We start from the raw sequence: 17,815 nt of genomic DNA on the forward strand, positions 1-17,815 counted from the left end.
CTTTCAGTCTATACAGGGCCAATCGGTCTTTTGGTGTTGTGTCTTCTTGGGATTGAATTAAACCAAGTTCCTTTCACTCTATGAGGAACCATTCCCGAGTCATGCCCCAACTGTAGATACAAGTTTATTTCGGCACTGGTCAACGTTTTCCCGAGAAAGTCTTGCGCGGCCGGAGTACACAGGCGTCCACTGTGCTATCTGTGTGTCTTCTCCACGCATGCCATATGCGTCTACCAATCTATTTTGTAGTGAAACACATTAATTTCCTAGTTCTCTCGGCCTACTCTGCTTTGTACGTGATAGAGCTAGTGTAATTGCGTATACGTGAATAATTTGTATAGTAATTTGTATGACTGCAGTAGTTTCTTGTTTTCCTGAGTTCTATAAATAATACATTCTCAATAATAATACGATGACTGGTTTAGTTACTATTAATTTAAATAAAAATTATATAACTCTAAAAAGGCTTGAATCTTTTGTTAGGAATACGGATGGAGTATAAAAACTGTTCATCAACTTAAATATTTTTTCGATGAATGTTGATCGAAACAATAAACATACTAAAACGATAAAATCGACCACCCCCCTCACTACATCCTTGACTTATGTCATTTGATATTGTTTATATTAAGTCGCGATAAGTTGAGTTTAACAATAATATCGCAGTATATTTATATTTTTAAATGTATTTTTTATAATAACTTATATTTAAAAATGTAAAATGTATTCTCTTATATAATAAAAGTATATATCAAATATCGTAGTTATGTTTGGACTTGTAAATTCTAAAAGAATTGAACTGAACTGAACTTGTAAATCTTTTGTTTCCACCATCATTATGTTAAAGTCAATGCAGCTGCTCCACTTTAATATCCAGAAATAACTAGTAATGAATCAAAAACAATAATGCGATTTGAAGCGGTAACAGCGAAAACAAATAATACATATTTAAAAAAGCTTGTATAAGTATATATACTTAATGTCGCTCAAGCTGAAATAATATTTGGTATCTGCTTATACCGTGTTGTTATTCTTCTGATCTACAAGTATCTTTAAATATTTTTAGGTTTTTTTTATTATAAATATATGATATATTTAGTCCATGTTCAGTAATCAGTATAGTTCTTAACTTCTTGCTTTATGGGGTTTCAATTGTGCCAGTTGAGCACTAATCACTTTGCTAATATCACATTATATAGGAGCAAGGGATCTATCTTGTTTGTGTTTAAATTAAATTCCTAAACAAAAATCCAATTACACACTTATAAGCCATAAAATAAACAACAAATAAACTAATATAAGTTATAGATTAAATATATCTACATATTATTTCTTAGATAAATATAAAGACAAGCGAACATGGATAATAGTGAAAATGAAGATATAAAATATTGTTTAGGCTGCCTAAGTCACAGTAGTACAATGAGTCTTTATTGCTATAAACTACAAATTAGGAACTTGAAAACTTTAATGCGGGTACGGTTTATTGTTTCATAATTTTAAAAATTATTTAAATATGAAGTTAAATTTGCAATGAATAATTATTTATTTACAGGGTGATTATCTTTTCTTGTGTTATATTTGTAAAAGATTGATGGAAAAAGCTGAACAGTTTATAGAATGTGTCAACTATCATCAATTAGTTATGCAAAATGTTAAGAATGTAAGTTTTTAATTTATGTATTTAACATTATTTAGAGATTATCATGGCATAGAAGTCACATTGTCTCTTCATAAAAAACAAAGATAGTGGGGAATAAATTATTTTCATTTACCTGCACTGTGAACAAATCAAAATGTAACACATTGAGTTTTGCAAGTTAACACATTAAATGTTATCTTGAAAATTGGACATGAAAGTGGGGAGTGGAGTGTCTTAACACTTGGTTCCCTCATTTTAGTCTGTTATATATAGGACACATTGTGAAGTACACTAAGACACTATTATTATATTACAGGTTGAAAATATATCTTCTAGAGCACCAAAATTCCAATATCAATTTAGTGCAGTTGAGAAAGTTATATTAGAAAAAATTAAGCCTAATGATGTAAATGATATTGATGATTCAATATACAAAGTGTTTGGCCGAAGTGTAGATAATAAAATGAAAATAGAATTAAAAGAAGAGAATATAGATGAAGAATCACATGATTTTGGTGAGAGTTAAATTTATTATTTACTACTGTTCTGCTTGTCGATTTGCATGTATGTGGCAAAAAAAATTTTTTTGCATTATCATACTAAATATGTTTGATATTCTTAGCTTTTATTTGTGATGAGCTATATGCTGAATATGTTTTGAAGTGGTATGTGTATTAATAAATAATCTGATTTTTGTTATTTATTTTATATTGAATAAAAGATGCTATAAATATATAATTATATTGAAAATTATATATTTTATAGCATCTTGAGGCCAGTGCTATGACTTCCTACCCAGTGACACCATGAAAACTATTCCAGGTCATAAGAAAAAAAATACAATAAAGTTGTTTATTTTTGTGAGATGAACACTGTATAATTATTTACCCATGTACTAATAATAAAATACTTTTTTAAATGAAAGTATTTAAGACTTAATAATTTCACCATTAAAGTTTGTGTTTCTTAATTTTTTAATTCTCAATAAAAAATAAAAATAATTTATTTTGTGTAATAAATTTATAGATATTCCAGAATCAACTACAGAAGAATCACCGATTTTATTTGATAATTCTGTCAAGGAAGAGAATGTAGACATAGATGATATGTGTTTATATGAACTAAGAGAAGTATTAGCAAAAAGTGGTGTTGAGAATGAAACAAATAAAACTAAAAGACTTAAACGTAAGTTTTCTTTAGCGTAACGCTGTTTCTGGAGGCCGGGGGAACCTGGGAGCATAATTCCTTCCTTAAGAAACATCCAATCCCCAATTTTTGCCGAGTTCTGGAGGCATTGCGTGTGGAGTGGCGTTACTAAACGCCGCGCTTTGCGTCGTTAATTTTGCGTTTGCTGCCTTTGGCGAGAAAAATAAAAATATTACACATGTCATTTCCTCGAGTGGGAATAGAACCTACAATCTGGTACACTTGTGCCCCTGCTCAAGCGTGCCCCTGTGAACGCGACAGATGCCATGACTGGCCTGGAGTATCAATTTTTTTAACATAACATAACGTTTTTAATTGTAAAATAGTTTTTTTTCTACATCTGTCTAACTCCGCTAAGCACGCGCGCACTGTACACGATCCGATTTCACAAAAAAATTGGGATAGTAATAGCCTAGATACAGGGGATTATGGATCTACCTTTTGTAGATCCATAATCCCCTGTATCTTTCAGTGTTGATCATATAATTAATCATTTTACAAACAACATTGAAAACTAAAGATTTAGACAATTCTATAAAACAGTTGTATAAAATAAAAATTAGCAATTATGAAATTTTTAAAATAGATATAACGTTTTGATGTATTGTCATAAAACAACAACAAAAAATAAATGTTAAGGGAAGCTTGCCAGAATTCTATAACGAAAACTGCATTTAAATTGGTTAAACCGTTTCTGAGATTAACGAGAACAAAAGTGCAGACAAAAAGAAAAAAAAGTGGTGTTTTGGATTTTGTTCTTGGTGATGGACTGATGAATACAGATATTGTTCAAATATATATGTATGTAAATGTTTCTCTTTTAATTCAGCTTGTAAAAAAACAATAAAAAGTAAAGAAAACGAAGATTTACCCCTAAAAAGAATATTAGATGAAGAAAATACTATTGAACCAAAAATAAGAAAATACAAAAATAAATTAATAAAAACTAGAATTAAACGTGGTGATAAAAGTAATAATTTAAGTAAGTATGAGTAGCATTGTTATTTTTTAACTTTTAATTTCACGCTGTACAACGCACATAGCAGGGTAGGCAGAGGGAACATAGTGTTAAGATACTACGTTTTCCACATACCACCCTATTTTTCAGACATCTGTATTTCCTGTGACATACAATGTGGGGGTTTTCAAAGATAGGGTGAGTAGGTATCTTCTAGGCAAGCGTGCACCACCGTAGACCGCATCAACGCTCACCAGACTTGATGCGGTCAAACGCAAGCCTATTCCATATAAAAAAAAAAAAAAAACATTGCGTGTTGTGTGGTGGAACTCAACGCTGGTTTTTGTCTTGTTACCAGGGCAAGGAAATACAAATAATACATTCCCCTGAGTCAGATACTGCCGCTGCGTAACAATGGCGTTAAGTATTTAAACCGGAATCGTTAAAATAAAAATTCTAGAAATCATCCTCGTTCAAATACATATATGGACCGTTTATTTTGAAAGTGGTGTAAGTCCATTTTTGAGAAAATTGAGCTATCACGGAATTTATGCTTAATTTAATGTAATTTTTGTATATATAACTAGTCCGTGTTTAATTTCTCAAAAAAACTCAAAAAACTTAAAATCGGTCGGTAAATGAAATTGCATAATCATCGACATACTAACCTTTAATTTTCTCGAAACAAAAGAAAATGGACTTACACCACTCTCAAAATAAACGGTCCATATGTTGGCTCTGTCTGGGATGATTTCACCAATTTTTATTTTATTAAGAGGCCTTTCAGGTTTAGTAAACAGTATATCATGGAGATTTAAGAATAGTGTTTTAACATTAAATTTTTCCCGTTCAAATATATGCAGGAAATATCTCGTCTTGGTTAGACGAGACAATTCTAAGCATTTTTTTTACATATTTCAAATTTTATTAGGTGCACGCTAAATATAGCTAGCTAAAAATGATTTTAGAAAACAGTTCAAGAGGCGCGAGTTCGAGTTTCGTGGCGTTTAAAATTTTATACGTTTTCTAAAACGAGTTTGAATTTTTTTAAAGATTTTTCTTGAATTTATAATTTTGAAAATATATTATTTTATTTCAGATTTGGTAGCTTGCGTTTTAAATTTAACGCGAGAGCAAATTATGTTAGAAAGAACCAAAATGTTGGAAGATCCTAAATATGTTGATATGACATACAAATGTGAGGATTGTGTTAAAGGGTTTAGATATAAAGATTCATATGACAATCATATGTTGAAACATAGTAAGGTATTATCATAACTTTAATCTCTTTCCTTATTGTATACAATCTCTGCTAATATTAAAAAGCTGTAGAGTTTGTTTGTTTGAATGCGCTAACCTTGAGAACTATCGAAAATATCTATAGGGAAACTATCAATTACATTATTTGTTTCCTTTTATCCATGGATCAATGCCACAGGAAGGATTAAAAAATACTAGTTCCATAAGAAATACTAATTTCATAATAGGAAAAAAAAGTCTTGAAAGTTTTTAAATAATCAGTTTTGTAATGTTAACTTACAACCGCGATGGTTATAAGTATGGGTTCGCTTTCCACTCGGAAATGAATTATTTTCACTTCCTGGTTGTAAAAACAAAGCATTTCTTTCAGAAAAATTCTTAAAAATAGTAATTTTTCATTTATTTTTTTATTACTACAGACAAATGGCGATCACGAGTGCGACATTTGCAAGCAGAGAATGAAAACACTTGAACATTTATTAGGTCATCAAAGATATCACAGAATGTAAGTATTACTTTGACATAGAGTTCGTAGGAAAGATTTTTCATCTTGGGTAAAAGTGGACCCCTTTTACCTAGTTCTTTTTTATCTTATCGTTTAAGTTGAAACAGCGACGGTGTTCCACTGAAATTAGAAAAAAAATGTTTACTTCATGGTGTATCAACAATGTTAAGTAAGACAATTCCGTTCCCCACTTTCTGCATAATCTTCATTTGAGAATCTATACCCACAGCCTGTCCTGCTGTCTGTTCACAGTCACACGCATGTGCCTCTGCGCCACCACTGGCATCAGGCGTCACGACTGGCCTTCACAAAAATAATTGATTTATTCATATGTAATAAAATGTATAAAATTGTTTTTCAATGTTAAGTTAATAAATATTATTCTTAAATATAATATTTTTGTGCACGTGTAAGATATACGATTTTAAATTATTTTTAGATATGACGTCTGTTGTTTTTGATACCCGTTGATATTGTTATTATATATTATTGAAAACGACATTAAAGTCCGTTTTGTAGTTAATTAATGTCATAGATTTATTGAAATTGTATTTAGAATATATTTGGTACAATAACAACTATTGTGAAATAGTAAAATAATAATGCTGTTTTTAGTCTGAAATAATTAGGCTTATTAATTTGAAATGTTCGTAATATTAAATTAGTTTACTCCCCCTGAGTGAGTATCGAACACACAATCATCATGTGTACTGTTATACACTGTCCCTTAATAACAGGTTTTTTAGGGTTCCGTAATTTATATTAATATTGCAGACGATATAAGTGTATAGAGTGTGATCTCATAAGAATAGACAAACTAACGATAAGGGAACACTATACATCACACCATTTGCCAGATTATTTCGTCTATAGATGCTCTCTCTGTGCCAAAGGTTTTAAGTAAGTATTAGTTTAAAATTTTTTTTTAGTATTATGTAGGAGGGTAGGCGGAGGGGACCTGGGAACCTAGTATTAAGACACTTCCGTTCTTCCTTCCTTTTTACCAAATTCTTGAATTATTGCGTGTTGAGTGGCGGAACTGAACGCCACGTTACACTGCTACCAGAAAGGTAAAATGAAAATATGATAGATATCGTTCCGCCCTAGTGGAAATTGAACCCAAAACCATCACGTTTACAGAGGCACGATTGTTTTCTGTCAGATATCACTACAAGGATGCTAATAATATAAGTTACAAGCATGCCTATAAGAATTTCTATGGAGCCTGGTAAGCATGTATAGTTTAGTGGTCAGAGCGCTTAGACGGCCCATGAGGCACGGCTGCAAATTCTGATATATTAAAATTTCTATACAAATCAAATACATAAAATAAATCAGGTTTACGCTGTGTCGCGCACACAGCAGGGTAGACAGAGGGAACCTAGTGTTAAGACACTCCGTTTCCCACTTTCCGCTGAATTCTGGAGGCATTGCGTATTGAGTGGCGGAACTCAACGCCGTCCTTTGCCTCGACACCAGAGCGAAGAAATGGAACAATAAATTTAAATAAATATTTTATTTCTCGAGTGGGGATCAAATCAAATGATTTAATTAATTATATCATTATACATATTTTTTTAGGCGTCAAGTTTCGTTAAGAAAACATATGATCAATAGACACACACCTCACGTACGTCAAAAATGCAACCAATGTCCCAGAAGTTACGCGAATAAAGAGGCTTTGAAAACACACGTTATAAAGTGAGTCTTTTATCCATTTTAATAGTCATTAACCACTTTTGATAGTGAAATCGATATTTATTTAGTTATTTTATTTTCCTTTTAAGGAAAACAAATGATAGAGTATGTGAATGAATCATGAATTACCATATACATCATTACAAAATGAGGCCGTCGTAACCCAATGGCACAAGCGTGTGATAGTAATCGCGACGCTTGTGGGTTCGATTCCCACTCACAGGAATAAACTTTTACATTTTCATTTCCTCGTTCTGGTAACAAGGCACAGGGGCACACAACTCCAGGAATATTTAGCGTTGTCTGGGAACTAAATCACTTAAAACTAGATTTCCTCTGCCTACCCTGTTACGTGCGGGATACAGCGTGAAGCTAAAGCATAAGCATAAATAATATGATTATATTTTTTTTACAGCAAACATTTAGACAAAATAGTGATAAAGAAGGAAATATGTAATGTGTGTGGCGCGGGTTTCACAAGTCCGTCGCGTTTGAAGGCTCATATGATGAAACATATTGTTAACAAAAATTATTATTGCGTAGAGTGTAACAGGTGAGTAGAAAAAAAAATTCGATGAGCACGAGTCGGCCTCACCCACCGAGGGTTCTGTACAATAAGGCTCGAGCTTTTTCTGAAATTCAAGCTTAGCCAGAACTCTTTCACCTGATACCTAACTAGCGGCTTTAATACTAAATTATTTCGCAATCATATATATAATCACAGTTAAAAATATAATATTATAATATGTTTTATTTTCAGAAAGTTCAAGAGTCATCACGGCTTAAACCAACATTTAAAAGTTGCCTCCCCGCATGTTAATTATAAAGATTTACCGTAAGTGTTATATTTTTAGGGTTCCGTCGCGAAAGATTAAAACGGCACTGGAACGTTTGCCTGGCTGTATTGCATGAACCGTGATACGTAGACAGTTGAAATTTTCACAGTTCATGTACTTCTGTTGTCACTATAACAACAAACTCAATAAAAACCAAATAAATTAAATATTTAAGGCTACTCGACTCGCACTTAGCCGGTGTTTACTCAGGAGGAGAGCTATTTATTCTCCGCTTCCTACCCTATTTCGAAATTTAGCGTAATGGGTGGTGAAACTTATCCAACTTGTCTTAACACTTTGTCTTGCCTCACTGGAGAATGATAATTATTTTATTATTATCTCAGGTCTAAATTTAGGCCAGTCGTGGCGCAGATGTACAAACTGGGACTAAAAAATTCGATTGGTTGTGAGTTCGATCCCCACTCGAAGAAAAGAAATATATTTAAATTAAATTTGTATTTTCGTTTCTGCGCTCTGGTGTCGAAGCAAAGCGAGGTGTTGAATTCCGCCACACATCACATAATGCCTCCAGAATTCGGCGGAAAGTGAGGAACGGAGTGTCTAACGCTAGGTTCCTTCTGTTTACTCTGATGTGTTCGGGATACAGCGTGAAGCTGAAAAGAATGGTCTCTTTTGGGGAATAAACTCACAACTATCTTGTAATCAATGCCTGCCAAGACCATATTTTTGTCTTACATATACTTATTTAATACGATCCTATTTTTTCAGCTTTCAATGCGACCACTGTGAGAAAAGATTCGGAATTAAAAGAGATGTATGGAGACATATGAATAGTGTACATCTCAATATAAAACCTTATCAGTGCGACAAGTGTGATAAGGTGAATTGACATATTAACTTTTTAAATTAAAATAAACTAGTAATAAGTGTGATATAACTGGAATATTCAATATAAGTGCTTATTTATCTAGGACCAAATGTTAGTACAAGTTACAATTGCATGGCATAAGTTATTTTAACATGGAAGCGTTTAGTTTATTTACAATAAAGACTAACAGGTTGTCAGGTCTTAACGCAATGTAATTTTTACCTTTTAAAAATAAAAATATCTTGATAAAAATTGAAGTAAATTTAGTGCAATTAAAATATCAGTTACTATATTTACGTACAGCCATCATATTATATCCTAAACAATTCTCTCTTGCTCTCATTAAAGTAACATATGGAAATAATTTTTATGCAGTCATAAGCCTAGTTGTTTTCATTTCCTCCCTCTGATAACGAGGTAAACAATGCCTCAAGAATTTGGTGGAAAGTTGGGGATGGAAGTGTCTTAATGAGAATGGAGTGTGTTAACACTAAGTTTCGAGGTTGCTTCATAGCCTCTAAAGTAGAGATTGCATACATGCAATCTAAAATTCTCATCAATCCTCGAATTGGAAATCTAAAATAAATTATAAATTTAACTCGTTTTTCTAGGCATACGTAAGTTCTTCATCGTTGACGGAACACACGCGTTTCGTTCATGAAGGGTACAAACGACCCAAGATATACGCTTGCCCTATGTGTGATAGAGTATTTGATGTAAGTACCTATTTATATTAATAAGAAAAACCCACTTGATATTTTCCCATGAAACAGGTTACTTTTTGTGTTTTCCCGCATAGCTAGTGTTAAATACTCCGTTCTTCACACTTCACAATATACAATGATATACGAGTACATATATTAAAGAACAAATTTTATAACAAGAGCTTCCTTTTATTGAAAATGAATATTCGGGTTTCTAAATTAAATTTATGCGGTATTGGGTTCATACGTCTCTTCACACACAATGTCCCGAAAATTGAGAGGACAGAGTGTCTTCACACTAGATTCCATCTGGCTACCCTGCTGAAGCGAAAAAAATATATATTGTTTAATTTCCAGCGTGCCGCGACATGTAAAGTACACATCCGTACGCACACTGGGGAGCGTCCGTACAAATGTCAATATTGTGAAGCCACCTTCTCCCAGTCGAGCATACGAGCGACGCACGTGCGCCTCGTGCACCTGCGACTCACGAGGGACGGGAAACCGAAGCGACCTCTGCCCGAGCGAGAGAGTACCTCGTGCTAAATGAACCATATTATAAAGTTATTTATACTAAAGAGATAGTAGAGAACTCTTCTTGACTAATGCTGCTCTGGTACTCGTGCCTCTCGACGATATAGTCACTAGCGGCGTTAGGGCGAGGCTGGGCGACCGCCCAGGGGCGCCGGATAAAAAGGGCGCCGTAGACGCCCGTTTAGGGCGCTTTGCGCAAAGATGTATTGGGTATTTGCTGCCCAGTGCGGCTTAGGGGACTTGATGCCCTTTAAAATGGTCTAAGATCTAAAAAAAAAAACAAAGTCATCGTCGTCTTTGATATCTAAAAAAAAAAACAAAGTGATCTTAACAACTTTGAAAATAAAATTGCAGAAAACATAGACCTTGAATGCCTAATAAAAGAGTTCGCAGATAGAAAGGCTAGAAGAAGTGAAATTTTATTAGTTTTTGTCATTATTTATTTTTTAAATAGATGGTTATTTCGTTGTACCCATTCCATTTTTTGTATATTATTGAAATGTAGTTAGGGGGCGCCGAAAAAATTTTGTCCAGGGCGCCGGTAGTGCTAAAACCGGCACTGGATATAGTGTTTGTGAGCGAGATAGTTATAACTAACTCTTCTTGACTAATGTGACGAATGTGACATTCTAGAGTGTTAGATAGTAAGATGAATGTATGATTGTAAAGTTAATAAATGGATTTAAAATATAATATATATTGTCTTATTTTTTATTAATTTGAATACTTAATCCCCTATTCACTTTTCTCGCTCAAAGAATAAAAAAATGAAAGACAACGATGTATTTTTTAAAGTTGTAGCTTCTTCCCGACTGCTAAGGAAGGGTTATGTTTTTCGTGCGTATCTTGTATGTATGTAATATTTTTTATTATCTCATATCTCCAGAATCGCTGAACGGATTTACATTATTAGGCATATTCGTATAGCATTACTAGAGATGTTCCGAACTCAGGAATTTAACCACAATACGAAAGTAATGAGCACAGCGACGGTAATGAAGACCGCTTTCCAAGAGTGTATCATTAAATTCGTTTTAACAGCCCAAGTGTTCTTAGATAGGTGACGTTAACAAAATAATAATGGCGGCTGTAGAAAGCCATTGAACTTAGTGAAAAAAAAAACTTTCGAACACCACAATATGGGTATCAAATCCAAGACCTCAACACGAGGATTTCAAAAAGGTGTATCATGATTATTATTACCATAATAAATCCTAACAAAAAAAAAAGAAAAATAAAAAAAATATTTAAAAAAAAAAACAAAAACCCCGATTCCATAAAACTAAAAATAAAATTAAATTAAACTCTAGCTACTACTACTCTATTGTGTACAGGGTAGATTTGGTCATATAAGTAATCCATGAAACACAAACACAAAGTAGATAATGTCTCGATCAATAATAGTAGAAGTCTCGAAGTATTAATAACATACATTTGGTACATATTAGTTAATATCGATATTGAATTGGCACACACAAGGAATAATTAAAATAACTCAATCTTAGGAAAGAAACATACTTTCTTTAGAAAATGTATACGAAGAAATATATTTTCAGCAATTTCACACTGTTTCTCTAATAAAATGTGTGAGCAGACTACCTGCCTCTTATTATGGAATGTAGAAATTTCTTGGACTGTTCAATTTACGAATTACCTACAAGAAAGCTTTTTCTTAGTTGTGGGCAAAACATGCCGCATATTTCTATCCGTAATACAGACGAAAACCGTCATACACGAATATTTTATTATCTATGAAGTATTAAAAAAAATTATCCCCAAATTCTCTATCCTCAAAATCTACCACTAGGCTATAACGTGTTTGTAATTCCCCCATAGCTATATTACAGTTACACTATAAATCAATTGAAAACAGTTAAATTCATATCTATATTTGGCATAGATATATGACCAGGTCAAAGCTACGTTTTGTTTACTATAGGATGTGAAGTACAGACTACAGTGGGGGAGGCGCGTCCCACGGGAGCGTGTTCATCCGCCGCCGCGCGGATGTACTCAGATCCGGTGATGCGTAGGATAACATACGTCGGGATAAATCTCGGCATTTATGTTAGGATTTTTATTTTAACTTCACGTTTCTTGTATATAGAAAAGCTAAGGAAAACGTGGGCGAATAGCGATAAAATAACCCGTATTCCTTAATCCTCTCCCAGTTTAGAGACGTTATGTATTGAGTTGTTACTTCTTCGCCCAAGATAGAGTTTTGTTTCATGAGAATTTATATTATAATATAATAATTGCTACGATGTGATATTAAACCCACAAACTGATATATAGTGTACAAAAAGAAAAATATTTTATATTTTATTTATAAAATATTTTATCAATAAGAAACGCGGGTTCGAATCCTGCTAACATTCCCGCAGGAAATCCAACTTTGGCCTCTACACTATTGTTATTTTAAGTCTTTACCTATATTCTTTTTTAAAAACTTAAGCTCTTATTTTAATGGAAACTCATGACTTTTGACATACAAGTAATTTAATTAGGTCTACTAAGATCATGAATATGTTAATTATAGAAAATCATATTATAAAAAAAATATGATTCCGTCTGTCTAGATAATCTTAAAATTTTCAACTCCTCAACTATATAACAAATAAAAATAATAAAATATTTAGAATAAATACCTACACTAATATTAAACTAGTGTTCTTTAAAAAAAGAATGTACCAATGGTAAATAAAAATAATTTTAAAATATTAAACATATGTTGAGATCTATCTTCGTATTAAAACATCATGGTCACCAGCGTACAGTACGTTGTACATTCACACCTCGGGAAACGTTTAGATGGATACAGCGCACGCTTCCTATGTTTCCTGGATTCAATTTGAAATATGGCCGTAATATACTATTATAAGTATTGACGGATTGTTTAGGGGCTATTATCTCATAAATATGGTGAAATAATTAAAAAAAAATATGGTGAAATAATTAATTTTAAAAAAAATAAGTGCTCGGAGCTGTAAATGTTGTAAGAATAAGCTCGAATGGTTTGCTTGTAACCTCTGAAGACTAATCATCATCAAATCATCGAGCTGATCTGATGATGAAGCCAGGACCTGATTATCACCAAAGCTACGAATAACTAAGTGGATAGTTTCATGATGATAAAATTATTATAAGTGGCTCAAATTCAGTTTTTTACATTTTACTAGTGGAAAGGGTGTTGGTTACTTTAAAAGAATAAAAAAAACAATAGCTAGAGTGATTTTATTCCAAACATCCAAATATATAATGTCGTTAGAAATATACTACAAAAAATGCTTGTGGTAATCTAAACACTTTCTTTTTCACATGCATTTTAGTTATCACACAAATTGCATTAAAAGAGTGAAAAGTGTTTTCTATTGTATAAAATAAACTCATGGAAGCAAAAGACCGTGCAAAGTGGAGTAGGTAAGAGGCAATAGCCGGGATTAATGCCAGGAGGAAGAAGAAACGCATGGTGTCGAATACACTTCACTTGTGGATTAAAGACTAATGTAAAATGGTTACCTCTAGGTAAATATAGAGAAAGATAATTCTAAAGCCTAAATCGGGGACAATCTCTTTTTTTTCATTTTTTCAGTCTTTATTTTTCATCTTCTTACTAGAAATTTCTTGTTAGATGGCTAATGTTAATGCTAATGATGAGGTTTCTCACTTTTTGTCCAATTTCCAAAACATTTCTATTTGAATAATGGAACTCAAAACCGAGATGTATCTTATTACCAGAGTGACTAAATGAAAATAATTGATTCCCTCGATTAATATTAAAACGACAACCAACTCGTTGTCTTTGCAGTCAGGCGCTATGCTCAACGACAGTTTATATTCAAATATTTCTTTATGAAATAATGTAAACATAACACCAAACATAATCAATCATTGTGACTACGAATATGCATAATGCTCCATCCCAAGAGAGGGAATTTCAAGGCCTCTATCGATCTCGTGACCCAGTTCTCATGGGGGCTTAAGGGACTGATTGTTGCAAAAATAAATTGTAACTTGGAATTGTATTTAATCTACGTTTGTTACTTCTATGTAGGAAAGTTTGTTTTAATTTTCTAACGAAAGGATCGGAGCTCTTTGAATTAATCTTATTTCTTATTGTGGATTCGAATTGGCATAAGAATACAGTGATAAAAGGAGTTTTTTAATGATAATTTTGGAATTTTTCAATAATTTTCTTTCCAACGATAATTTTACAATTATTTATAAGCTTGTATGTATTTGTAACTGTTCTACAAAGTTTTTTCTATCTCTCAATTTTAACTCTACTGACGAGCAAAGAAATGTGAAACTTCATTTGTAAATGTTTCAAAGCATCTAACGTAATTAATGTAACACTTACACACAGGCACTGCTTCACGCTGTCTCGCGCATATAGCAGGGTAGGTAGAGGGAACCTAGCGTTAAAATACTCAGTCAAAATATTCCGCCGAATTTTTCGAGGCGATTCGTGTTGAGTGGCGGAACTTAGCGCCGGGCTGTTGCCCTTGTGCCAGAGCGGAGAAATGTAAATATTAATAAATAATAATTAATTTCCCCGCGTCGAAATCGAACTTGCAACCGTTACGTGACAGTCACACGTTTGTGTCCCGGCGCTACGACGACCTCATACCTTTCACTTGATTTAACATACTTGCAGTACCATCAGAGCTGAAGTCGTAATCTATATTTTAGTTCTATCGACGATGAGTTCCTCCTCTCAATACGTAATGCCTCGAAAAAACGGCGGAAAGCGGGGCACAAAGTAATTTAACACTAACTTCCATCTCCCTACCTTACTATATGCGAGATACAGCGTGAAAATAAAAGGACTTGAGGAAAAAAACAAAAAAAATATTCTTAATAAAACGTCTTTAAAAATAATCTTGTTTTAAAAAATATTTTTTTAAACAATATTTAAGTAAGTAAAAATCTGAAACTATATGCAATGGTCGCGTATTCGTTTCCCACTCATAAAAATTATTGCATAAAATGTGCTTCCTTTTACTAGATCTAGTAACAAAGCAAGAAATTATTTATACCCAACACTATATGTCTCTGCAAGAGATTAATTGAGAATAGTAGTAGTATACCATAAAGTTTTAAATTGAGGTTCGCTCAGAGGAACAGCGTTGTGGGTTCGATCTCAATTCGGGATAATGGATCATATTTATATTCTAGACTTGCCATGTCTTCTGGTAACAAGCGCGAAGTTAAGCTCTGCCACGTATTACGTAATATCTCGAGAATTGGACGTAAAGTGGGGAACGGAGTATCATAAAACTAGGTTTCCTCTGCCTATAGCAGGGTTGCAATTTGCCAACTAGATACAAGCTATTTTTTTAATTTTAACAAGTTATATGAAGAAAAATAAACAAATAATTTGTGTAGTATGAAACAGCAACTATTTCCATATTTAGTTAAAAAAGCTACACTGACATAACAAAATATAAAGATATGTGGCACAATATAAATATTTTCATACAGAGCGTTTTACACGTGTTCTGGCATAATTTTGTTTGATATTTCATCCAAAATATTAAAATACAATGCCATTTTTTACTTCACCCTCGCCAATTTTACGTGGAACTTATGAAATGTGTGATATAATAAAAAAGTATGTTTATAAAAACAGAGAAAGCGTTTCCCTAAACAGAGACAGCATTTCGAATACCATATTCTAACCCAGATTTTTCAGGTATATATTATTTATGGACATTTGAAGTATTCAGACAGTGTGAGACATTCTTTCAGAAATTTGGCCTTAACTAGTAATGTGCCATATCGATGCTTTACAAAAAAATATTGATATAATTTGTCTTTCACTTTTTATGACCCTGCGACCTCCGATGATATGGCAGTTGAACTACCACTATACTAGTAGTTAGAAAACATAGGCGCGGTCAGCTATGGCTGAAAAAAAAGCTGAAATGAACATAAAGCGAAGCATGTCAACAAAGTCAAAGAGAAAATGTGGATTCATGTAAACGTAAAATATACAAGGCTAATGATAAAATGGCTTGTCCCATGGCCTTTTTGTAGGTTTTTTACATTCACAATAGTTTCATATCTCGTGGTAGGTATAGCAAAAAATTCATTAATTTGAAGACACCGCCATTCACACTTTCTAACATATTTAAAAATATAATTTATGTCAAATAGTGTTATGGGTCCGATTTCTACTCAGAGGAAGGAATCGTTTTCATTTCCTCCTTTCGGTAACGAAATTCGGCGTTGAATTCCGTCACTCAACATAAAATATCTTAAAAATCAGCCGGAAAGTGGGCAACGGAGAGTGTCAGAAAAGTAGGTTCCCTCTGCCTACCCTGCTACATGCAGATACAGTATAAAGCTGAAAAACGAAATGTGCTAGGTAGCAGAACCAACGACCACTAAATCAGTAAAAAATACATGTCCATTAGGCCCCTTTAATACTCTGAAACGATAAATAAAATAAAAATCACTATCCCATTCTCTCTGCCCTTATAAAAAAAATCTTTTAGCTTTAGCCACTGCTCTAAAGCGGATTAAAATGTAAATAGAGATAAAAACTACTTGTTACGTACGTCGTTTTGGTCGTTATCACGTCGATATTACCAAGTTTGCAAATCTGGCGTGAAGGGAAACGAGTTTTCCACGTTTTATGTCAGTGCTTTCGAGCTTTGTATGGAGCTTTTGGTGATAAAATGTATAAGGATTGTATAAAATATATGAGTATATGGACTATAGAGTCCCTTGACTCTACGTAAACTATTAAATTATGTCTTGGATTATGTAAGACACTGCGTTCTCTACGCACTATCCAATTTTGGAAACACTGTGAGTTAAATGACTCAACGCCGCGTGGTGGTTTTTATTACCAAAGCGCAGAAATGAAAAAAAAAACATTTAAAGTTGTAGTTATTATTTAAAGTATATCAATTCATTGAATAATTAACTGCAATTGTGCAATTATTATTAAGTTATTACTTATGTATTTATAGTAATAATGAAGCCAGCCATGGCACAAGCATGTGACTGTAAACGAGACAGGTTGCGGGTTCGATTCCCACTGGAGGAAATGAAATATATATTTTTATAAATTCCTCGCTCTGGTACTTAAATAACGCGCGGCGTTGAGTTCCACCGCGTGAACACGTAATGTCCCTATAATCCGGCGGAAGGTGGGGTACGGAAGCGGGGTCACTTAACACTAAGTTCCTAAGTTCCCTTTGCCTCCTCTGATATGTGTGGGATATAGCGTGAAGATAAAAAAAATAAAGTTATTATTAAACGCTAAACTATTGGGTTCAAATCGCACTCGATGTTAGGCATAACTTCTGATGTACGATTTAAATATATCTTACTTTCTATTATTAAGCTTTATAATAAAGGCATAACCTTCGAAAAGGCGAACGTAAATCAGTTAATTATTATGAAGTCCTCTTTACTTTACAAAGTAGTTGTAGTTTCGCATTTATACGTATAGTTATTTGTGCTATTTTTCTTTTATAAAAAAAAATAATGTATAAATACCTGGAATAAAAAAAAATTTTTGCTTTTACCTAAAATTTTATTACAAATCTAAGAAATATACAAAATATTCCAATGGTAATCTCGTTAGGGTGTGTGATGCTGGGCGCATGCGCGTTGCCTAGGACATTTCA

General features: G+C 33.0%; 1 protein-coding gene across 1 annotated transcript; it reads left to right on the plus strand.

Annotated features, from left to right (window-relative positions):
* Positions 1-611: 611 nt before the first annotated feature.
* LOC146529601 (uncharacterized) lies at positions 612-10,290 on the plus strand. Its single transcript, XM_085201340.1, has 15 exons — positions 612-716; positions 1,338-1,476; positions 1,556-1,663; positions 1,959-2,157; positions 2,669-2,827; positions 3,678-3,830; positions 4,906-5,072; positions 5,486-5,571; positions 6,346-6,471; positions 7,153-7,272; positions 7,685-7,822; positions 8,030-8,104; positions 8,835-8,946; positions 9,546-9,650; positions 9,996-10,290. Exons 2-15 carry the CDS (start codon positions 1,360-1,362, stop codon positions 10,182-10,184), a joined length of 1,854 nt encoding a protein of 617 aa, XP_085057466.1. The 5' UTR covers positions 612-716; positions 1,338-1,359; the 3' UTR covers positions 10,185-10,290.
* Positions 10,291-17,815: the final 7,525 nt, after the last annotated feature.

Source organism: Heliconius melpomene, chromosome 18 (genome assembly GCF_056956725.1).
Source record: "Heliconius melpomene rosina isolate 202511_hmr_F chromosome 18, ASM5695672v1, whole genome shotgun sequence".
NCBI classification, from domain to species: Eukaryota; Metazoa; Arthropoda; class Insecta; order Lepidoptera; family Nymphalidae; genus Heliconius; species Heliconius melpomene.